The 23,658-nt window shown below is 41.0% G+C and overlaps 1 protein-coding gene across 6 annotated transcripts in view; it reads left to right on the top strand.

Annotated features, from left to right (window-relative positions):
- mtss1la (MTSS I-BAR domain containing 2a) overlaps positions 1 to 20,937 on the top strand; it is a 35,281-nt gene extending 14,344 nt beyond the window's left edge. The window contains exons 4-16 of one of the 6 annotated variants that reach the window (XM_008411639.3): positions 8,855 to 8,939; positions 9,068 to 9,159; positions 9,260 to 9,334; positions 9,749 to 9,757; positions 12,369 to 12,526; positions 12,636 to 12,743; positions 13,887 to 13,984; positions 16,020 to 16,152; positions 17,020 to 17,094; positions 17,310 to 17,465; positions 17,817 to 17,984; positions 18,125 to 18,290; positions 19,570 to 20,937. In XM_008411639.3, the coding sequence (XP_008409861.2) occupies positions 8,855 to 8,939; positions 9,068 to 9,159; positions 9,260 to 9,334; positions 9,749 to 9,757; positions 12,369 to 12,526; positions 12,636 to 12,743; positions 13,887 to 13,984; positions 16,020 to 16,152; positions 17,020 to 17,094; positions 17,310 to 17,465; positions 17,817 to 17,984; positions 18,125 to 18,290; positions 19,570 to 20,378 (2,132 nt within the window). In that variant the 3' untranslated portion in view covers positions 20,379 to 20,937. Of the gene's footprint in view, positions 1 to 8,854; positions 8,940 to 9,067; positions 9,160 to 9,259; positions 9,335 to 9,748; positions 9,758 to 12,368; positions 12,527 to 12,635; positions 12,744 to 13,886; positions 13,985 to 16,019; positions 16,153 to 17,019; positions 17,095 to 17,309; positions 17,466 to 17,813; positions 17,985 to 18,124; positions 18,291 to 19,569 lie in introns of all 6 variants that reach the window. The other 5 variants (XM_008411638.3, XM_008411640.3, XM_008411642.3 and 2 more) reach the window with 5 other exon arrangements.
- Positions 20,938 to 23,658: the final 2,721 nt, after the last annotated feature.

Genomic DNA, 23,658 nt, shown 5'->3' with positions numbered 1-23,658 from the left:
AGGAGGCTCATTTTTGTTTTGTCTTATTAAAAGACCTTCCACTTTTTGTGGAGTGGACAATAGTGTTACAATAATGTGTGTTTTCAGGCTAAAGACAGTGCAGTGTGGCACTTCCACAAACGTCCAGAGACCAAAAACAAACTTAGGACAACCATGACTATAGTTTCTGCACACGGTGCGCCTGCTGTACCAACTGAACCACCCAGCGCTCAGATAGAAAACTTTTAGCCAATCTGACTGCATTGTTTATCTTGGTAACTAAAATAACTATTTGGAAATTAGGCAACTGACTCAGAATATCGGTATAAATGGATCAAATTGACTTATTCTGTAAAGTGTCTTGAGAAGACCTTTGTTGTGAATTAGCACTATAGAAATAAACTGAACTGTGTAGAACCTCTCGCCTTAGCTGTGCGTCTCTTCAGCTCCTCTAGAGTTGCATTGGATTTCATGGCTGCTTCTCATTGTAAATGCTCCCTTTGCCTCCTTGTTAGTTATTTTTAACTGGACTTAAATAACGCACATATGGATGATTTACCAGCTTTAATAGTTGCATTGGATTTTATTGGAATAAGAGGATTGAATACAAATCTACAGAAAACAGTGCATGATATGTAATTATGCGTTACTTTGTTGGTTTATTTTGTAACATCCCAAATGAAATATATTAAAGTTTGTGTTTTAACTGACCAAATAAAAAACAGTTCAAGGGATGTGATCACTTTTTCAAGGAGCTTTATGCATTTGTCTGACCCAAACCTTCCATAAGTACGCATCATGAGTCCATATGTGGTCATCTTGCAGTCAGAAATGTTGCATCTCATTTACACCGTCTACATATTTTGGGAAAAGACTGAGTCGTAATTTGAAGGACGGATCACGAGGAATAATAACTGGAGAGAAAACATGTCCTTTGGTTCAATATAACTTCCAATCCGAGGCAGAAACTGAGAAGGCAAACATGAGGCCTGAGTGGAGCACCGTGTTCAGCTATACCCCAGACATGAAGCGGAAAATAATTTCTATTTGTCTTTCTCTCTTACTTGGGGGTTTATGGGATTTATTTGTTTTTCAAAAATGCAAAGGATAAAAGATGTTAACATTCCATGTCACATGTCATAATTTGCTTCACATCCATATTTTGACTTGAGGCATACACGAGGATCAATATTGAGGGTGCAATGATTGCAAGTTTCAACTCAGAGTAACTCCATGCTGAAGAGGGAGGTGGACGTAATTACATTACTTTACTGTATGTTTAGCCAAACCGTTTCACTGCCACTGACAGACTGCGGGCAGATTGTTTTTAGTTGAGAACAGTATGATTACGAGGGCTATAAAGCAGTGCGGCTTGAGTCATCACGTTGAACTGACTCACAAGTTTACCTTTGTAAGGGGGTTTCTCTCTCTCCCTCAAAGATTTAACTGATCCATTACCGTTAGATTTAAACATCCCCCACAAGGCAAGAGATGTCGTCAACCCACTGCGGATTGCTTCCATTAACTGAGCGTTCGCTGGTTCTCTTGCTCTTTTTCCTGTTTCCTTTTTTTATTTATTTTTGTCGTGTCCAATAAAATGCACATCTGGATAAGGGTTAACAAGTATTTTTAGCAGCGTTTACGTTGCAGAACAGGAAGCTCCTCCAGCAGGGAAAAAACATCTCTGTTCTTCTCCTGCGTCTATTGAATCACATCCTAATGCACACCAGACCATCAGCACTCACTAGGGGCTGTCTGTGGGTGTTTCTGGCTGAGAGGTGAAGCTTGCTGTGCTTCTTGTCTGGCCAGGCAACAATGGGATGACTGTATGTGTGTGTGTGTTTGACAGTGTTTGCGTGAGGGACACTAAAACAATCGATCCTGAGACCACTTCCTCTGCGTCCTCGTTGTATTGTTGTTGATTAGAAGACACATTCCGCAGTTTGAGTAAGGATGCGACGCAAAAAGCTTAGAATGAGTGTCTGAGTTTGGCTACAGACACTAATGACAAGCGCATCTATTTAAACACTTGATTGAAAATATTTTGAGCCTCTGAAATGTTGGGATGGATTTTCTTTTCACTGCAATGGAAGCTAAGATTTCGTGAATCAGCATATATACAAAATACAGAAAAGTTTCTGCTTTATAGTAATCTGTCATTACTCTCCATTTGAAGTCTAAAGTTGAAATTTGAGTTGAAATGATAAAAAAGTAGCTGGTCATAACCTGCATCCTAGCTGAGTCTCTAAATGTAGGAGGACAAACCAACTACGCTAACAGTTTGAATCTTCCAGACGATGAAGCTGTTCAACAACAACCCAAAACAGCAAGGGAAGTAGTTCAATGTACCATGGCACATCAGTCCATGTTTCAGTTGTTACCATGACAACCTTGGATACGGGCTGGTATAAAAAGATGTTTGACCAGGGGCCTGATGTAGAAATCATAATATATAAGAATAATATGCTTAAAACCTCTTGTGGCACAAGTTGGTATTATTTAACTCAAGGAGCCGGATGTTTGTTCATAATTTTAATATTTTATTGTCTAAGCTTAAATTATGAAACTGAAATACAAAAATGTTTTTCAAAATTGTTTCATGTTTGAAAGTTAAAACAATATATGTATGCATAAAATGCTGCTAAATGTAAGAACGTGTTGATATTCTCTTACAGTGCTGAATGCTGAATGCCATTTTAAAACTATGCTAGTGTTAACAACGTATTGGTCTCTGTAACATCAGTTCTTCTTGCTCTCCTGGTCAGTAAACCTTAAACAAAGAGCCCAAACAGGACACTTGGTAATCATCTTCCAATTGTTGGACAGTTGGTGGTTTGATCTTTCACCCTGTCACATGCTGTGCTGTCCTGGGATAAGGCAGTGAATGTCCCACTGCCTCCAATGTACTTAGTGGAGACTACACTGCGCTACATATGCTGTAAACATCCTCTTCTGGACGTGATGTATTCAAAACAATAAAAAAAACAATGAGGCCAGCAACATTTAGTCCAGCTCAAATGCAGTAGTAGGAAATGTCAACATGATGATCACGGATTGAAGGCTCGCTTTCTTAAAAAAAAACTCACAAAGTTCTTCTTGAACAACTTTTATTCAATTTCTGAGGCCCAGTTAGGTCAAGGAAAAAAGACAGACGTGTGATTATTTCAGCCAGTCAAACCAGTACAGACGAGGATTAAAGCGAATCCTGGGTTGAATTCTTTCATTCTTTATGCCAATACTGAGTGGTTTATCAAAAGACACATGCTGTCCGTTTCTGACATCTGCAATCTATGTCCGCATGAGGCTGCCTTACCCACCACTCATTCCAGTTGAGATCAGAGGGTATTGGTCTCTGACCAGGAGGCGCAGTGGAGGCTTTTTTATTTATGACCTGAACTCCCCCTACTGTGCAGACGCACTAGAAACCCAGCTGCGCTTTGAAGCAAATTATTGATGATGTGGATTTATGATGATTTGTAAAGGTTTTAAAGTCAGAAGTTTCAGCCGCATGTTTGTTAAGCTCACAAAATCAAAGCAAGTGACTCTTCTGTGTTATAGAGTAATTTCGCCGACTTGAAGTAAAGTTTGGGTAACACAGAAAAATCTTAGATTATCTGATTTAATTTACTTGATCTGGGACTTGGTGCGAGAGCCTTGGCAGCGCCTGTGGCACCTGCTGCAGCCGCTCCCTGACTGGTCAGATGCACCTCCGACTGGGAGCATGTACCCTCTTTCATCTTCCTCTCTCCTCCGGTTTCATCCCATAGCCCTTTTCATCCATCAGTGGCCTCCAGTGTGTCCCTGCCAGTTCACTCTCTGCTTTCCTTAAAAAGGAGGAGGGGGGTTAAAGGCAGCGAGCTTAACTGTCTGTGCCAGCCGCTGTCAGCTCCCACATCCAAGGTGCTAACGTTGGAAAGAATTTTCGTAGCTCAACGGAGTCTGTTTGAAAAACTGGCCGAAGTGAAAAGACTTCGTATTCCTAGAAATGTTAACACATGGGGTTTTTTTTCTATGCCTCTTCTTGTGGAACAGTCTTTATTGACACAGTCTGCAAAGAAAGGGGCAGGCCAGACTAATGCAATAAAGTTGTATTAAGACTTAAAATTGGAGAAAACAGAAGTGTGTTTGCAGAAGAATCTGTCAGCTTAAGCATCAATGAAACCTGAGTTTAACACCAGGCTTTAGATGTTGGGCGAGAGAGAGAGAGATAGTTAAGCTCCCATGTTGAAGACATCAAGGAGTGAGGCCTGTGGCAGTTTAGCTCCTGGTAGTATAACCCCCTATAAAGCAGGGCTATTAAAATGCTCCTCCTTTCACACGGAGTCTGGAGAGTTAATCATAACCAGAGCACTGGACAGAGCAGCTAAGAAAAATGCTGACGCCACGTTGTGGCGTTCGTGGAAACTGGAGCTTGAAAGGTTCAGGCAAAATCCCACCTGTTAGGCAGAGAACCATGCAAAGATGTTCACTTTTTTGTGATAAACTAACGTAAAGTAGTGGATATTTGTGAAGTTGAAAGTGTATATATATATATATATATATATATATATATATATATATATATACACACACACCTGAAAAGTGTGACATATTTGTGTTCCCTTTTACTCTGATGCCCCAGATAAAAATCCAAAAGCTCAAATTGCCTTCAAAAGTCATCTGGTTGTGAAAAAAAAAAACTTTCTATCTGAAATAAAATCCCAGTAGGAATGCTTCATTTCTGTGTAGACCAGGATTGAGCTTTAAAGATTTGTTTTGAGGTTTGTCTTTCTGTAAAGATTTGCTTATTTTTAGCAACAGGTATTATTGGTTTTTACAAAGTACTACCATTTGGGGGACACATTTAAATGGATGCCACTTTTTAAATTGGCATTTGTGAATAAAAACTGATGACTATGTTTCACAATTATTTACTTTAAAATACATCAAATTTGTGGTTGTAATTTAACAAAATGTGAAAATGTTGAAGCAGCAGAGTAATAGGAAAATAAAACAAGTGTCTCAACAGGACGTATTTGTCTTCAAAAAATAAAAAGGCAAAATAAGTTTTTTTGCCCTCCATGTTATGAGCTTTTAGTGAAGCTAAGCCTCCCTCCTTGATCATATGTATTTGCCAGGATTTTATGTAGCAACGCAGGTTGCTGTGGGAGTGAATCACTCCATCCCTCCTCATCCGGCTGAGGCCAGAGGCCAGAAAGGCTCTCGGAGACGGCCAGGAAGCCTCTGAAGCTCTCCAGGATGTAGCTGTCAGCTGATCCTCCGTTCGGGAGGGGAAGAAGGACAGGAAGAAGGCGGGAGGGAAATTGGCAGGTGTGGATAGGACGAACGAGTGTGGGCTCTCTCTTTCCCCAGCTGACAGTAACATTGGCAAGGTCTGCTAAAGACATATAAAAGCCCAGATTCTCTCTGTGTTTTTCTCCTTCTTTCCCTCGGCCTCCTTTGCTCCTGTAAGGACCAATCAGCTGCTCCGTCTGCTTTTGCTGAGGCAGATTTTGGGAGAAAGCGCGACACTTTAAACTCTTTAAGAAATCACAGTGATGGGGACGTACTGTTACGCTTCTGTTAGCTAAAGATATTTAGAATATTTAAAATTTTTTATGAAGTCACAAGTAGTGAAATCAGTTGAAAGTGGGCTGCAAAAGAAGGTTTAAAATATGCCTTTTTTAAACAGATGTACTCAGTTCTCGTCCAAGTATGGGAGGCGAGCACAGAGTGGCTGCTCCATGAAGAAACCGGTCTGACTCCGGAAGAGAAATGTATGACTTGATATGTAGTTTTTAAAAAAAGAGTTTAAGAGTTTCTTATATTGACTTCTTCTAAAGTGTGGCTTTCTTTACAGCCAAAGCTCAGTGCTTTGGCTCCATATGTTACTTCAGTCACTTCCTGGTACAAGAAACTTTCACCTCTAACTCAGCCCTGTTGCTAAGTCACCTGGAAAAGCCCAACCCAACCCAGTCCCCCCTCTTCTTCCCAAAGCACCACACAGGCTCTGTTGAGCCTTTCTCCAGGTGTTTGTTCAAATGTCTCTGTAAGACAGACTCGAAGTCTAGTCGCTATAGTCTTCAGTGATGCGGTTTGAAGCTTTGTAAGGCACATAGTCGAATGAAGCAGCATTTGTTTTGGAGAGTCATGTTGCTTCTATGTCAGGTGACTTTTGAAACCATTGTGATATCTGGAAAGGAGCGAAGCATGTCTGTGGACACCGTCTGCCAAGCACAGCTCCTTTCCCTTTCATGTTTTATCGTGGACGTTAGTGTTGGCCTCTGTTTCTCATTCTTACCCAGTTTGAATGATGTTTTGCAAGCAGAGAGAACAGGAAAGGCAGAGCAGACATGGAAGAATAGAGGGATATCCCCTTACAGAGTTGCCTCCTTTTCCCTCCAGGATAGAAGGGTTGAGAACTTCGGAAAGGGTGGGGGGTTGGTAAATCACATCACCTGTCTGCATTCAAACTTCTGCACTCCCAAAGTAATTCATAAAGATTCACGCGGCAGTGTATGAATCCCCTCCCCTCTGAGGCCTAAGTCATGTCCCGTTGCTCTGTTTGTGTGTGCGTGTGTTTGTGTGTGTGTGTTCTCATAGACATTCAGATTAGCCCTATGTGGCCCAGATTACAACAGGATCAGTGCTACCATATATTACACCAGCCTCTGAGCTATCATCGGGACAGTGCGCCAACGACAGCTTTAAGATCTTAAGACCCCATTTAATTACAGTTATACATACAAAGAAGAAAAGTACAGTAGCCATTTTACACAACCTGTTATTGAGAAATCTGAGTGCAGCATTGGCGCTTCGGGTGGAAAATGGTTGTTTTGACAAGAATGAAAGGGGGAGCATGGCTGTAGTCCTCAGGTACTGCGCCTCATTTGCTTCACACAAACACATGTGACATTTACGGGCTCCACTCTCCCACTCAGATTGCGCCCATCTTGTGGCAGTAGCTGGTAATGCGACACTGCATGAGAAGCGTAACCTTTACCAGCTCGTTGTCTCGGTGCAGATCTGCTGTCAGGCTGTTAGGAGCCGTAAGCAGGATTTGATTTGGGATCCTTCCAGCGAATATCAGTCACTACAGCTCGACTAACTTGCCATTTACAACTTCCTTTTTCACATTTTGTCGTGTTACGGCAGCAAACTTCACTTTTTGGTATTCTGTGCGTCCAACATAAAGTGGAAGGAAAATGATTCATGCTTTGTATTTCTTCTTTCCTAATAAAACCCAGGAAACTGTGGCATGTATTTATATTGAATTCCTCTGAGTCAACAATATTTTGCATAGCCATTTTTTTTGCTATAATTATTTCTCCAAATCGTCAGGGCTATGTCTATACCAGCTCTGCAGAGCTGGCTATGTCTATACCAGCTCTGCAGAGCTGGTATAGACAAGAGATTGATTTCCCTTTCTTGTTTGCTTCTATGCAAAATGTCTCATGCTCAGTCGGATTTCATTAAGGGCATCTGTGAACATAATTTCACGTCCTGCCACAGGTTCTAAATTGGATTTGGGTCTGGACTTGACTGGGCCTGTCTAACACCTGAATGTGCTTTGATCTGAACCATTCTACTGCAGCTCTGTCTGTATGTCAGGATCATTTTTCTGCTCGATAGATGAATCTCCACTTCATGCTCTGGTCTTTAGCAGCTCAAAACTGGTTTCCTTTCAGTGTTGCCACATGATTAGCTCCGTCCATCTTCCCATCAAGTGTGACCAACTTTCCCACCATGCTGTGGCATCCCCACAGCATGGTGCTGCCCCCACAATATGTTAGCCTCAGGGTTTCCCCCAGTGTGTTAAAAGCCTGGTGGGCACCAGGCTTTACTTGTGCCCCCACCAGGCTTAGTATTGCTTATTTATGTAAGTTTTTTTTTTATGTTTTGCATTTTTTTAAGACTTTATAGTTGGTGTTCAGAGATTCATCTTCAAATCTTCCAGTAATACATAATTATCAAGTGATATTTTCAAATTTTTTGAACATTTTTTAACTCAAAAACACGGCGGCCCGCTGGATGGATGACTGCCGAGCGCCCCAACCACCAGGTTTAGAAAGTTTTCTGGGGGAAACCTTGAGCCTGTTTTCATTGTTAGTTTTTTTTATTTTATACATCTAACATTAAAATAGCACAGAATTTGTCCTTACTTCTGCAATTTGTGGTTGTACAAACCATTTAGAAAGTTGGGAAGTAAAACAGCTGAACCGTAAACTGTGGAAGAACGCAATGTTTAATTCTGAAAATAAATCTTACTGCATTTAATACAACTGATGTATCATGCAGGTGTACTATAGTGGAACCTGAATAATTCAACAAAAAAAGGTAACACTTTATTTGAAGGGGTGTGAATAAGACTGACATGACTCTGTCATAAACATGACATAACACTGTCATGAACATGAACAAGTCCTTATGAATGTTTATGACTGTTGTCATGAAGTGCAAAGTTGCTTTAAAAGTTGCATTAAAAGTCCATTAAAAGTGCCCACTTTGCATTTTTTTTGTAAATAATGACAATTTAATGCAACGTTGGCATTTTTAATGGACTTTCAATGCAACTTTGCATTAAAAGTGTCATTATTTACCGAATGACACTTCATGACAACATTCATAAACATTCATAAAGACTCCTTCATGTTTATGACAGTGTTATGTCATGTTTATGACAGAGTCATGTCAGTCTTCACACCCCGTCAAATAAAGTGTTAGCAAAAAAATAAATAAATAAAACCTACATATTCCACGTATACTCTTTTTTCCAGCTCTGTGTTGGAGCTGTAATGTGTTTCATCTCGGCGTTTTCCTGGGATTATATTTGTGATTTCAACATGCAAACTTCTGAACAACCAGCAATAGTTTGTCTTTATGTTGTGTCTCCAAGGTGCCACCAGGGAAATCGGCTCTGCTCTGACAAGAATGTGCATGCGACACCGCAGCATTGAGGCAAAATTAAGACATTTCACGAAGTAAGAGCCACATGTACATTTTTCTGTAGCTGTTTTGTTTCTTTTCTTGCACTGGAACCTGTTTTGGGGTTTTCTGTGCTTGAATTCACTTCCATGTTTTCAGCTTCATCCCTTTCTTGTTCCCGCAGTGTTCTCATGGAAGGTCTGGTAACGCCACTCCAAGACAGGATAGAGGAGTGGAAGAAGACAGCTAATCAGCTTGACAAAGACCATGCCAAAGGTACAGCAACAAGAGAGTGTAGTAAAATCGGCTTGTGCTCTTTGTCTCAGTGTGAGTTGGAACACTTATGCATCTTTTCTCCCCCACTTTCTCTTTACAGAATACAAGAGGGCTCGTCAGGAAATCAAAAGAAAGTCGTTGGATACCATTAAGCTCCAGAAGAAAGCAAGGAAAGGTGAGGAAACCATGCCAGGCGTGCTTAGTAATCAAAACTTTGAAATTTAAGGAGAGAGAAATCGGCTGTTGGGCTGTGCGGAGGTATTATAGTGAACTAGCGCCATCTAGAGTGTAGACTGAGACATTCACGTTCTGTCGAATCAAAATCTACAGCAGCCTCAGAGGCTCCTCTGCAGCTAAGGATGGTTTGCTTTATGAATCATAGTAATTTCCCTTCTTCTTGCTGCGCTTGTATTAGCCCCTACCGCTGGTTCTGATTAACCTTCAATTTTAACATGCCAGCGGTACGAGCTAATCATGAACATGCAATGCAGTTTGATGCACCTAACGCTGCCTGTTCTTCTGTCTCTCCATCCCTGCCTGATACTGCAACCCTCCTCTGTTTCTTTCTGGCTTTTCCCCCTGGCTGTAGAGCTTCTAGGTATGTCTGCTGCACTTCACCTTGTATGAGAAACTCACATGCAAGCATCAAAACCATCATTAGATCAATCTGTCGTCAGAAAAAAAAAACGGGGAAAAAAACTGTGCTGTCTTAGCATTTTTAGCTGGAGGATGAAAGAGTTTAATACGCTTAAAGAATGTGCTTGCACGAGACGTTGGACGAAATTTGCAAGGGAAGATTGACTCTCCTGTCAGCTCAGCAGTGAAGTAACTGGTTGCCAGATGTCATTTGACTGAGCTAAGCAAAAAAAAAAAAGACTGCTCTGCTCAAAAATAGCAGAATCCACCTACAAGCACTTTAGACTTAGAAATTAGCACACGGTGATATGTTCATTTCATATATGAAAGAACGGAAGTCTAAAAATTGCACAGCGTGCTGGGTAAAAAAAAATAAATAAATTGAAGCTGCTGCTTTCTTTCAGGTACCGGTAGTTTAATCTATGCCTGCTGCCTCATGGCAATTGCTTTATCTAAAATATTCAATATATGTCAAAGGACTAAGTTGTACAGGCTGTTATATTTAAACTCTAAGTACACCTACTATTTATATTATAAATGTAGAAAATGAAAATCTTAAGAATGATAGATACATGTAGCTAATATTTGTTAGATAAATTGATGGCCAGAGTTAAGAGCTCCACATTTTGGCACATCTATAGAGATGTGTCAGACGCTACAGACATTATTTTTGTTCTCACGCAGCAAAATATAGAAACATAAAGTGCTACGTTTGAATGAAATAAAGGCGCGCTAAGAAATATATTTTTAATAAAGAGGAATTCTTTGCATCGTACCTCTGGATTGCCCAGAGAGCATCTCCTTTGTTCTGTATCTGTTTTTTCTAGACTTTCTGTTCAGCTCATAAGTTTTCTAAAGAATTCAAGTCTGGGGAAGAGTTGATTCTTGTCTATAAAGACTTGGTTGTGAGTTTTGGATCGGTGTCCCAAGACTCATTGACGACCCTTTTACTGACAGCGTCAGTAAGATTAGCATTTAAACTGTCCAGGTGTTTTGAAGAGATTGTAGATTGTAAAATCGCAAGACCCTCATCAAACTTGTGAGTGGGCATGAAGTGCTTTTCCACATATTGAATATTAGTCGGATTGGATTTGTATCGTCTGGCCAAAACATGCATTTCCGTGCCAGTAGAGTTTAGAAGACTCCACATATTTGCATTTGCAATGAAAGGACAGACGATGCCTCTGCCTGACTCGATGGCCCCAAGATGCCACTTTTTGCTAAAGTTTGCATATTGTAAGATTTTTTTTTTTTTAGCTCTCTTATGATCGTACTCACAGTGTGTTTTGGTAAGACAAACTTGGATCCTCATACAGTTTCAGCTGTTTTAAAGAAGAAAAAAAGGAACTCTGGGTTTGCTAATTAAAAATTCATAGACACTGAATAACCTAAAAAAAAAAAGTAAATAATTCATTTTAGCTAATTTTATAAAAATAAATATTTCCTGGCCTGTTGCAGTGTCCAATAAATGCATGTTATGGTGCTATATTGCAGTTTCTAAAAGCCCTCCTACAGTATAGCAGTATTGGAAAACATCTGGTAAATACTAGATGTAATCATGAGGAAAAGACCTTCAATACTTAATACTGCCAGGACCTTCTGCGACAAATCCAAAAGGTGGGAAAAGGTGATGAAATCATCCCTGTTTCCCGTTTGTTAGCCTCTTGAAACTTTAATGTGATTTAGAAATTTGAGGAAAGCGTGATTTTTATGTTCTTTTCAAACCGTTTTTATAAAGTAAGAAACTGTTGTTAAAAATTTGCCAATAAGTCAATCCTTCTGATACATGCTTCTCCGTCACACCTTGACATTTAACTCTACGGTAATGACTGCAGCCTGAAAATTGTTCTTTAAGAAACTCTGAAAGGACAAACAGTCACATTTTTATGGGGCTCTATGTTTAATTAGTGTTCTTAAACAAGTGTGCTATGAAAGTTTGACTTTGTTCCTGTTAATTTATGGTCAACATAAAAAAAAAGACAAATAGTTTAATTTGAACTATTTATTGTTAAACATACATATGTGTGCTGTCGATGATTATAATTCATATCACCGCAAAATTATCGAAGTACCAACGTGGAATTAATAGAATTAATAGTGTAGCTTATTTTTAAGAGTCAAGTAAAAATGCTAAGATACGCATGCCCTGTAGTGAGCATGTTAAGTTCAGATCATGCAATTAAAGCAGAAATGCGGCGTCTCATTAATCATTTCATCCCTCATGTAACTGTGGTATGCAGCTCCGATCATTCTACGGAGTCTCGTCCTTTCTGGCGTCTGCACATCGTCCTTGTTTGATGACTTCTTTCAGAGATTCCTCCAGCTCCCATGTGCATGAACCATTTAAGTGTGAAGTCTGTCAGTGCATTGACCTCTAGTCCACAGCAGCTCATCACTATTTGTTCTAATCAATGTTTAATTTTTTTTTCTTCTTTCCCCTCTCCTTGACACTTTACGCCGGTGCTACGATCATCGCCCGCCCCCCTTTCAATCCTCAATGTCTTTTCCCTACTATTTATCCGACTCCCGTTTTCCTCCCACGGTTTTGCAAACTGTGCCACCGCCTCCCTCAGGCCGGGGAAACCTGCGCCCCCAGCTGGACAGCGCCATGCAAGATGTCAGCGACCTGTATCTGCTGATGGAGGAGACGGAGAAGCAGGCGGTGCGGAGGGCGCTCCTGGAGGAGAGGGGACGTTATTGTACATTCATCAACTTCCTTCAGCCGGTGGTGGTGAGCAGCGTTTGTGCTTTATGTCCACAAGAGCTCCAAGGCTAAAATCTTCCTGAGCTTTCCTCGTCCTTCGCCGGACGACTTTTGATTTATTGTGTTTTTCGCACAGAACGTGGAGATTGCCATGCTGGGAGAAATAACCCACTTACAAGCCATTGTTGATGACCTTACCACGTTGACTGAAGACCCGCACAAGCTGCCACCCGCCAGTGAGCAGGTAACAAGGCTGAACTGTTCCTGGTTCTCATAATGCAGTGGAAGTAAATGATGTACAATTCACTTCTGCACACAGAAGTGAACGGGAGGGTGAAGGAGGTAAAATAAACCTCCATAGCTCACTGCTAGAGAACTGCAGAAATTAATGTCATCTCGGGGTCCTGGACTTTTCCATGTTAATCAACAGTCACATGCAGTGTTTTTGTTTGGGAGGCCAGAAAAAGGTTTTTCCATCCTCCCATCACAAATGTAAACATGGAGCGTTGGCGGACTGCTGCCTGAACTTTAACTGGAACCTTGTGCTTTGTCCAGACGAGATTAAAACCCAGGGCTACATCACAGTCCCGTGGAAACCTAACCACTCTCTGAGTTGTATGTGGCAGTTAATATATGATGCTAATCAAAGATAGTGCAGATTGGAGCTCTGTACATAAAGTAAACGTCTGAAAATTCATAAAACACATCGGTGGTGTCCGAAGACTTTTCTGTTTTTTCCCCGACTTAAAGCATAACAGCTACTGAAGAACTGATTTGTACAAGATGTCCTGTGATCGGTTCTCTTTCGGTGACCTTAAGTTCCACTCACACAATTTATGTTAATGGCAAAATATGTGTGTCAAATACAGCGCAGGCTGTATCTGTGTGTTTTCATCTTTAACCTCAAGCCACGGTCTATAAACGAAATAATGCCGACTCCAGCTGCAATGCCAATGTACCCCTGATCGAAACCTTTGAGGTTAAGTAAAGAGAAGAGTCCATAAGATGGAGAGAGAACTGATCAGTTGTTTTTCTATCGGGTTGGATAAAGGAGTAGCAGCACGAATCCCTTCTGTAATTAAGCGTTTAATTGGACAAAGTTTTTCATGTACAATTTTGCTACTTTGATACAAAGATTTTTAGGCTTTATAGACATCTGTACACGAGTTGACAATAAACAAGGAAGACATTCTATTTAGGTAAGATACAGCCTATATACTCAGTTCAGACGCTCGAAAACTTTCCAAATTAACATCTGTGTATCGGTCCACGTTTTATAATTTTCCTAAAAATAATAAATTCTTGCTCTACATCAATTAGCCTCAAGAAAACGTTTATATATGACACCTAAACTTGTCATCGTCATTTCTTTGATGGGTTTCTGCAGGTAATCCGGGACCTGAAAGGCTCTGATTACAGCTGGTCCTACCAGACTCCTCCTTCCTCCCCGAGCAGCACCAGCTCCAGGAAGAGCAGCATGTGCAGGTACAGCCTATAAACACACACAGGTCCTTTCGGTTCGCTGCAATAAAAATCCTCTGCAGGCATTTCTGAAAATAGATTTTAAAAAAAAAACAAAAAAAAAACTCTTCTTTGACTAAGAACTTCCAGGATCTTTCTTAAAGTTATTTACAGCTAGGTTGGTAATGAAGGATATTATTAACAGTGCAGCTGTTCTGAACAAACGCATCCGCAATCTTAACATCACTCCACCTCCTAATATCAAAACTTTGAAAGACGCGTGTATTAATATAAATTCGATGTGTCATCCTGACTACCTGTGACAGTCGACATGCAGTACCTGTGGTACCTTGCGAGCTCCTCGGCTCCTTGCTCCAGGCAGATTTGTCATTTTCAAGCTTCTTACAGCCAGATTACGTCGAAAGCTGTCAAACATCACAAGCAGAAAGGCGCCAGCTTACACAGTAACCAAAACCAGCATTTTCTTTTTTCTTTTTAAGGCTTTGACAGTTTATATATAGATGTGCAGTTTTGTGGGGGTCGAGAGAAAAAGTCTGGCTTCAAACAGGACCCCTTGTAACGGGGGAGTTGAAGGGCACCTCAGCGATGTTTGAGGCAATTAACGCGACACCCTATTTTTAGTTTGTCTATGTTCATTCACTCATACATGTGTAAATGCACAGCTCACGTGTTTTAGAGACGATAAAGAAAGGTGTTTTTTTTTCAAAATTTCACCGTAGCATCAACAAAGCTGCATTAAACATTTGTTGTTTTGATTAAAGTATTACTCAGCTTTGACATGCAGACTTGTTGACTAATACTGATTAGGTTTTACTGGGAAGCGGCCACTACGGCACCATATTGCAGCTCACCAAGGGAATTAGATTGAGCCATAAGTCTTCATGTATTCATTATTTATATTAATGTTGGTTTAATTTTAAACTTTTAATTAACACATTTGAACAGATTTGTTTAATCAGGGTGGGGAGATCCTGACCAGAAAAAGAACTATTGAAATAAATCACCGAAATCATGGACGCAAACTTCTCGATGAAGAAGTTTGCCACTACATGTTGGTCCACTACAGCCTCTACGTGGGTGAATCAAAGCAGAAACACATCTTGCTTTTTGACAGTACAAGTGCTTACAGGTGAACAGAGCTTGTTATTCAGGGCCAAAGCCCAACAGTGTCCACAGGAGCTCCAGCTATGGTGAAACTATGGCCCAACCATCTCCGCATTCCAAGCTTGCCCTTGTTAAAGTCACTCAAATCCTTATTCCCGTCCATTCTTTCTGCTTCCAACACATTAACGTCAAGGGCAGAATGTTCTGTTGCTGCACAGTGCTTCTCTCCCACTGCCACGTTGTCAGTCTGATGAGTTAATCAGTGTTTTCAATTTTAGCCCATCTCATGGTTATACTCTGATAGCTGCAGAATCATTAGTGTATCTGTGCAACCCCCCCCAAAAAAAAAACAGGATTATTTATCAAAGGAGAGAGAAAATAGAAGACGGTCCCTGGTTTTAAATAAATAATGATTATTCAATTTGCCATGTTTAATTTGGCATTCCTCCTTAAGCCTCATTCTAGAGAATGAAGATTAATGAGAAGTGATAACTGCGGATGCGTTCCGTGGGGATGCGAGGAGGGGGAGCGGGTGTGGGGGAGCAGGAGTGCCGCGGGAAGGTGCGGAGCGCATTTCTAAATGTGTGGGTGACAGAGGAAAGCAACTCTGAACGGAGATAACAAAGCAGGAGACAAAATGCACAAAGCCAGCTCTTAATCTTCAGAGGAGAAGAAAAAAAAAAATCAAATAAAGGGATAATGTTTTAATGCTCTTTGATGCTCCAAAATTAAAAGAATGGCATCATTTAGCAAACATTCACGCTTGCAGCTTTTATGATCAGGTTTTTTAATTTAGCCTATCCTGTTTTTGCACAAATCCTCTCCTTAAAAAAGAACATATTTCATAAAAAGAAAATGAAAAGAATAAAAAACATGACAATATTGATTATGGGATTGTTTATTAGTCACACTGTTTGTAACGTTGTGCCAACAGCTTGCTTCAGATGCCCTCAGCGGGAGCGCATCGGCTCAGCAGTGTCTCCTCCCACGACTCTGGCTTCGTCTCGCAGGATGCCAACACCCATTCTAAGCCTCCGTCACCCATGCCCTCCGATATCACCAGCCAGGTAGCTGTCTTTGTTATGATTCTGAAAAATCTTTGTCTCTCTCTCTCTTTTTTTAATCTTAATGATACAAAGAAACAGGATTTTGTACTCCAGCAAAACTAGGACCAAAGCAGCCTTGTGCTCCCCAGAGATTCCTCAGGCAGAAATGCTGCAGGGCAGGAAGCAACAGCAACAGCTTCACTTTCTTGTCAAAGTAACACAGTGCTTTGAAATAAGTATTTACCCTTACGTTTGAATTTTTTTAGATTGATTTTAATATTTTTAATAGAAAAAAATCTCTTATTTAGACGCAAGTTTGGTCCAAAAAATGCAGAAAGCGAAAAATTATATAGGGGACAAATATGTGTTTTTTTTTCCCACCACTATAAATTGCTGCTGTTTCCTAACCAACAATTATGCCCAATCCAGTGTAGCAGGTCTACTTTCTCATGTTTAAATGTCGGATACAAATCCCTCGTCTCAGCAAGAGCTTGATAGTCAAACAGAGATTTTCACTTTCAATGTAATCATTTGCAAATATGGAGTTCTTATCCCACCGGACTGATAAAGTTATTCAGGCTCTCATAGTCTGAACAGATTGCAGTGTATTAAAGACACTCGGTAGAGCTCCAGCACACCAGCTGATGCAATGTTCCTTTTCTGAATAAATGATCTTACAGGCTACTTTATTTTCGATCTCGGCTGCAGTCTATAGATCCCATAAGAGAAAGGGAAGAGGAAAAAAAAAATCCTTCTAGCTAAAGCTTATCAGCGCTCTTTTTTTTTTTCTTCCCCAACTCCCAACCCTCTCCCTGTTCATCTCTCCCACCTACCTCCTTCTCCTGATTTCCTCTGCAACTGTTCTTTACTTCATCTTCCCTTCCCCAGAAATCCACAAGCTCAGCCTCCTCTGAGGCCTCAGAAACCTGCCAGTCTGTCAGCGAGTGCAGCTCTCCTACAGCGGTTAGTACTGCATGCATCCTACTGACGCTCACGGACACGCACTCACACACGCTGATTCGCAGCCCTGTTTCCTCTCATTGTTAACTATGGGTTGTTTAAAAAAAAAAAAAAAAAAAAGCCCATTGGCTGCTCACGGCAGCCGCACTGCAGTTTGACTTGGACTACTCCTGGATGTTGAGCGCTCTGACTCAGACTTTGTCTGTTCATCTCCGCAGTATGGCTCATGCTCATCCTTCGGTACCTTCCGCCCTGCTTTCTCTCACACTGGCACCATCAGGCCTCTCTCTGTCATACTCCCTGCGTCCCCCACATTTAACCACTCACCTGGATCCAACAATCCTTCACCCACATCAAAGGTTCCTAGCTGGAAGGTTTGTTTTTGTTTGCAATTTTTAGTTCCGAGTTTGTAGTTGTTGTTTTTTTTTCTTGCTTCTTTGCATTTTTCTTTTTTTGTGGTTTATTTTTTGCTGCTAACTTCACAATCACCCTCATGCTGTTGCCCACCGAGCTCAGCTTTCCAGCCTTTCCTTCAGATTGTGTGTTAACTGAGAATTAACACTGTCACAGCCTACCCTGGTCTGCACATATCTGCACACGCCTCTAACCAGTCCCTGAGCCAAATGTATTTAACTGAGAGTACAACTGTTGGATGGCACAAAGAAAAAAAAAACTGGAGATGCAAAGTTGGAAGAGCTGTCTAATTTTTCCATCTGCTCCAGCAGGACTGGGCCAAGTCGAGCTCCTGCGAGCCGACGTTGGCCAGCACTCCGCAGCGCAGGAGGGACTCTGTGGAAAAGATGAGAGAACCGCCCAGTCCGCAGGGATACTCTGGGATGCAGCCAGGTGACCTGCACAGAGCAAGAACCGGCCCAGGAATTATTACAGCCAAGGTACGAGAGACCCATGGAGTTTAAATGTAAATGTCTGTAAATTCATTCCTATGCCTCTGGGATTGAAGTGCAGTTTTAATGCAAATGTGTCCCGGTCTGTGTGCATTTCCTCCACATATCTGATTCTGTGTGTGCTTCAGCATGGAGAGCCCCCGTCTCCAGCAGCCAGTACGCTGGCTATGGTTCTCACCAGAGGCCTGAGCATGGAGCAGCAGAAGAGCAGCAGGGACTCTCTGCAGTACTCCAGCGGCTACAGCACTCAGACAAACACCCCGTCCTGTTCCGAGGACACGATTCCATCGCAAGGTAAACCTCTTCCCGAAAAGCCAAACACTCTGTGAGCGTGACGGTTTTATGTATCTCGCTCAGCCAGCAGTGCCCCACGTATTCAAGGGAGTCCCAGTCAATCCTACAGCACAAAGTGCATTTAGTACATTGCACTTTTGCACATTGTATCGTTTTAAAGCAGAAAGAAAACATACATGCATTTTTTGGGGGGGATTTTACATGACTGTTATATGAAAGGAAAAAGGGGGCTTTCATTATTTATTTACTTATTTTATTTTTTGGTAAAAATGTGAAAAGTGTGCAGCTCAGCAAAATGAAATGAGCTCCTTTCAGAAATCAGTCGTTCACTTTTGTGTAATTTATTCTCAATATAAGTACATCTGTTCTGTGAAGGTCTCACAGGTTTGTAAAAGAGTCATTAGTAAGAGGAAAGGAGCACAATAGACAAGTCAGGGGTAAGGTTATGGAAACATTTATTGCAGGGATAGGTAATTGGATAATTCGCAAGCTCTGTAAAGCTCTTTGATCATTGTTGAATTCAGTTTCTGAACGTGAAAACACTACGGTATGACTGTAAACCAACTTGCCCATTTATTAAGATGCCCAATGAAGACTGTGTATGTTAGCCTCTGTGGTTGTCTGTATTAACGCATGTTAATTTATATTTGTTGTTTGATCTACTAAAATAGACAGTTTTAAGCATTTTAGAGAGGTTCTCAAGTATTCCTGGATTTCAGCTACTCGCAGGTGCTTGTTTTTATCCACCTATGAATATCGGCGTTCCACTGCAGAGCCTTCAAACAGGACAACCATAAAGATACAGTAATATGGATTAGATGAAAGCATATCTCTGTTCAATTGCTTAGTCTGAGTTTATTGTCCAAGGAAGAATGAGCAACATTTCTGTCTGAATATAGAAACTTGCAGGAGTAATTGCTGCAAAGTATTGACTCTTGGGTGTTGACTAAAAAATTAAGCTGAACTTTTCAGATTTTTATTTTTTTTTTAAATGGAAAAATGACAAACAAATTTGTGTTTAACGTGAAAAAATTGCAGGGAAATGCAAGTTTGGCAACTAAATGTGAGGAAGTTCAAGGGGTTTAAACACTTCCCAGCATAGTGATTTGCTAATTACCCTGTAGCCTGTGAAACTAATTTCCCTGAGTCTCAGTGTGAACTATCATACAATAAATGAGCTGCAGATGAACCCATCAAAATAACACTTGTCAGAAATTTGATCATTTAGTGTATGAAAAAAACAAAATAAAAATCCACATGACTCATTCTCTCTTTCTAGGTTCTGATTATGAGTGCTATTCACTCAATGGGGATGCTGACAACGAGGGGCAGCCAGACTTTGACAAGTCCTCCACCATCCCACGCCACAGCAACATTGCTCAGAGCTACCGCCGCATGATTCAAACCAAGCGGCCTGCGAGCACAGCAGGTCTGCCTGCAGGTAAGAGCCTGCAGGGGACTCCTAACGGCGCTGCAGGAAGCAGCCCTGGGGTCATTTCCTCTGGGACAGCCACCATCCGCAGGACGCCGTCCTCCAAAACTGGAGTGAGACGCACACCATCCACGTCTGGCCCCATCCCCATTCGGCCCCCCATCGTTCCGGTCAGAACTCCCACAGTGCCAGACTCTCCGGGTTCTTCTAGTCCATCCCCGCACCACCTGGGTGCTGAGGAGTTTCTGTACAGTGATGACCCGTCCTCTGGAGACTACATGAGGGCCTCTCCCAAGCGGATGAGTCTTCCTGATACAAGTTGGGGCTATGGAGGAGGAGGAGTGGTGGAGAAGACTGCTTACGCCCAGCAGGCCCCCGGCATGGCCGCCCACGCAGCCAAGGAAGACCCTCAGCTTGCTGCCAACCGTCACAGCCTGGTTGAGAAGATAGGAGAGCTGGCAGCCAGCGCTCACGCCCTGGGTGAAGGTCAGTACCCGTTCCCCAGCTTGCTGTCGGGGGACACGGCTCAGCATGCACCCCAGGTGACATCGTCTGTTACCCAGGAGGACGTGGATATGCTAAAAACCATTCGCCGCGGGGTGAAGCTGCGCAAGACGTTAACCGACGATCGGTCGGCTCCCAGGATTCTCCGGTAATTCAAGCAGAGGGGGAGCCCTCGAACACAAACTGAAGCACCCGTAGACTGAGGCACGACGGACAATTAGGACAAAAGGTGGCCAATGAAAGCCAGTTGACAAATGAAGAGTCTTTGAAGTATGTTAAGTCATTTCATGTCATGTATGTATTGCGTTCGTACAAAGTAATCCATTTATTTTCTTTTTGTTGTCATTTTTTAATTTTATTTTATTTTTGGTTTGGTGAGCTGTGTTGCTGTGCATCTCCGCTTCAGCCCAGTTTTTCCCAGTGGTCCCAGTGTGCAAGACATTACACAGCTGAATACTCTTACTATTAATACTTCTGTGTGTGCATTTCTCAGTGACCACGGCCACCTGTCAGTGGAAAGTGGGTGACACAGTGCTCTGTGAGCCTGTCTCGTTTCTCCTCGTTGCTGTCCGGGTATTACTGTTTTGTTTCATAAGCTGGGCAGCAATTGTGTAATTTCATGTAAAAATAGAAGCGATATGGCAGTGTTTATATTGCTGTACTGTACTGTCAATATATTCTGCTATTAAACTGGCTTTTTACTGAACAACAGCTGCATTGTTTTTGCTGCAAAATTATTAAAATTATTCTTCATTAGAGTGTGACGGTTTTTAAATTATGCACATTTGTTTGTTTGTGGTTGCTGAAATGTGGAGCAGCAGTTATTAAGAACATGGATTAATTAGGATGTATATTTAAATGTGCAATGTGCTCCAACTATTTCCCTTGCCTTTTGAAGTTCTTCGTTTCCTACTCAGGTTTTTTCAGATGTGTAGATTAATTAGAGTTTTATTTCCTCAAGAGCCCTCTTTACTGTAAATATTTATGCAGAAGTTAATCAGCTTTTTTTTGTTGTTATTTACTCACTACATTAATGATACTTTTCCAGCTTTTTAACTTCAAAATAAATGACCGTATTTTTCCTTGTCAAGGCTGCAACGACGTTTCTAAATATGCAATAATTTAAACAGACGAGTGGGGGCGCCGGAGGCCCTCCGGCGAGGTTAAACTGGTCGAATGCTGATTTTGGATCATTAATATGAACCTTACTGGTGTTTGACGTCAAAGATTTCAAGGTAGGTTCAAATGATACAGATATAGTAGGGCAAATTTTCTGAATTTGTGAAAACAACAAAAATGTAGACTGAACATATTTACCAAAATGTCATCAAAGTGCTGGTTTTTTTTTTTTTTTTGTACTTCCTGAGAGCGAAACGTCACTTCTAAAAACTGCTTGTGGTTCATTTGCTGCCAAACTTAGGCCACCACGCAGCTGGGGATAACATTGTACATGTTTTGCTGCCCACTGTTTTATTAGCAGAAATGCTAAAATCTGAAGCAAAATTCTCATAAATGTTCCATTTACTTTTCAGAAACTACTGAAAGTCCTGTCTTTGATAACAGCTCAGATAACTAAAGTGTTTCTCCCTTCATGACAGTAACAATGAACTCTGACATACGTTTTCTGGGAAAAGAAACCAGACTTAATAGGTGACGTTTACGCATGAATACCTTTTAAAAACTTGCATCAAAAGGCCACTCAGTAGTGTTACCTTGAAAAAATACAACAAAAACGTAGTTTCGATTTTAAAAAAAGTGGGGAACTAAGATCGAAAGAATGATGGTATAAAGTAGATTTATCCCTTCTGGCCAATCACAATAAATAAGAAGGTATGTCTTAAAAGCAGCAGAGAAATGTTTTAATAACGAGAAACAATGTGTCACGAGGCTTTCTTCGGATTTTAAGTTAGTGAAAATAGTGGTTCTTGCACTTTCCATGACAAGTACCATTTTAGTAAATACAATATTTTACTAAGTTTCTAATTACCACCCGATGAACTGGGAAATAATGCAGTAAAATGTTTTCCCAGTAGAAATGTACAAGTTAGAAGTTTTAAACCAAATGTTTACATACTCTATAATAAGACACACTGCCTCTTTTCCCCACTGTCTGACATGAAACCAGATTAAAGCTTTCCTGATAGAGTAACTGAGTCAGGTTTGTAGGATGCCTTTCTTCCACACACATTTTCAGCCCATAACTTTTTTATTGGTCTTAGATCAGGGATTTCTGTTAGCCTCTTCAAAGGAAATATTATTTGTCCTCAAATAACTAATTTGGCTGTACATGTAGAGTCACTGTCCATCTGGAAGACCCATTTGTGCCGAAGGTTTAACTTAGTGGGTGATGTCTTGAGATTCCACTTCAGTATTTCCACGTAATATTTGGGGGGCTTTTTATCCATAATGCCACCTACTGTGTGAAGTACACATCTGACCACTGCATCATGATACTGGGACCACTTCACAGTTTGAATGGTGTTCTTAACTTGGGAAGTTTTCTCTTTTTCTTATAAATATAGCAATAGTTTTATGGCCAAATTTCCATTATTTTCATCAAACTGCAACATTTCTGTCTCTGTCCTTGTGTGTATTAGCAAATAGCATCCTAGCTTTTAATGTTGCTTTTGGAGCAACAGCTTATTTCCCTTGGTGGCTTTCAGTCCATGTTGGTAGGAGACTCAGTTCCCTGTGGATAATGAAACTTCAGCAACCACCTTCCCAAGGTTTTAATTTATGTCCTGGGATCGATGTCATATCTGGTTTAATGCTGGCTTGATATTCCCATTACCCTAATATTTACATGTAGTTATTTGAACAGATGAGCCAGGGATCTTCAGACATCTGAGAGTTGTACCAAAGGGCCAACCCAAACTTAATGAGGTCAACAATTGGCTGATTTCTTGTGATTTTCTCATGATATGATGCCTTAAATTGTTTTGTCAGGTGAGACACCATTTAACTCATGTCTGAAGCTTACAAAGCTATTTCGTCATTATCTGAGGTTTCTCAAAGTGTTCAAAGGCAGAATAAACTTGTGAATTTGAAGAAAATGATAAAAGCATTTCTACTATTGTAGCATTTATCAAATAGAAGTGATGTAGAAAACCTTAACTAATTTAATCTAGTGTCTGACATTGAGAAAAATAGGTTGTGTCCACGTAACGTTATGTACATTGTATGTAAATATCTCGTTTCATCTGTTCTTGATTTCACTTGCCGTTCATGCAAACCCAACGGGTTGAGACCCGACCTAAAACACAAACTTTAATCTGCTATCTGGAAAGTGCTTTGGGTGTCAGAGTGGTCAGAGGAACTGGGGTGGTGGTGGGAAAGTGCATATTATTGATCCCAAACTCAAAACTCAGTGCGGCCACCTTGTGACTAAGTGACAGCTGCAAGAAAATGCTGTTTATCTGTATGTATGACATT

The sequence above is a fragment of the Poecilia reticulata genome, chromosome 6 (genome assembly GCF_904066995.2).
Source record: "Poecilia reticulata chromosome 6, P_reticulata-male-v2, whole genome shotgun sequence".
Taxonomy (NCBI): domain Eukaryota; kingdom Metazoa; phylum Chordata; class Actinopteri; order Cyprinodontiformes; family Poeciliidae; genus Poecilia; species Poecilia reticulata.
The sequence above is the reverse complement of the archived record's forward strand: the minus strand, read 5'-3'. Positions and strand labels throughout refer to the sequence as shown.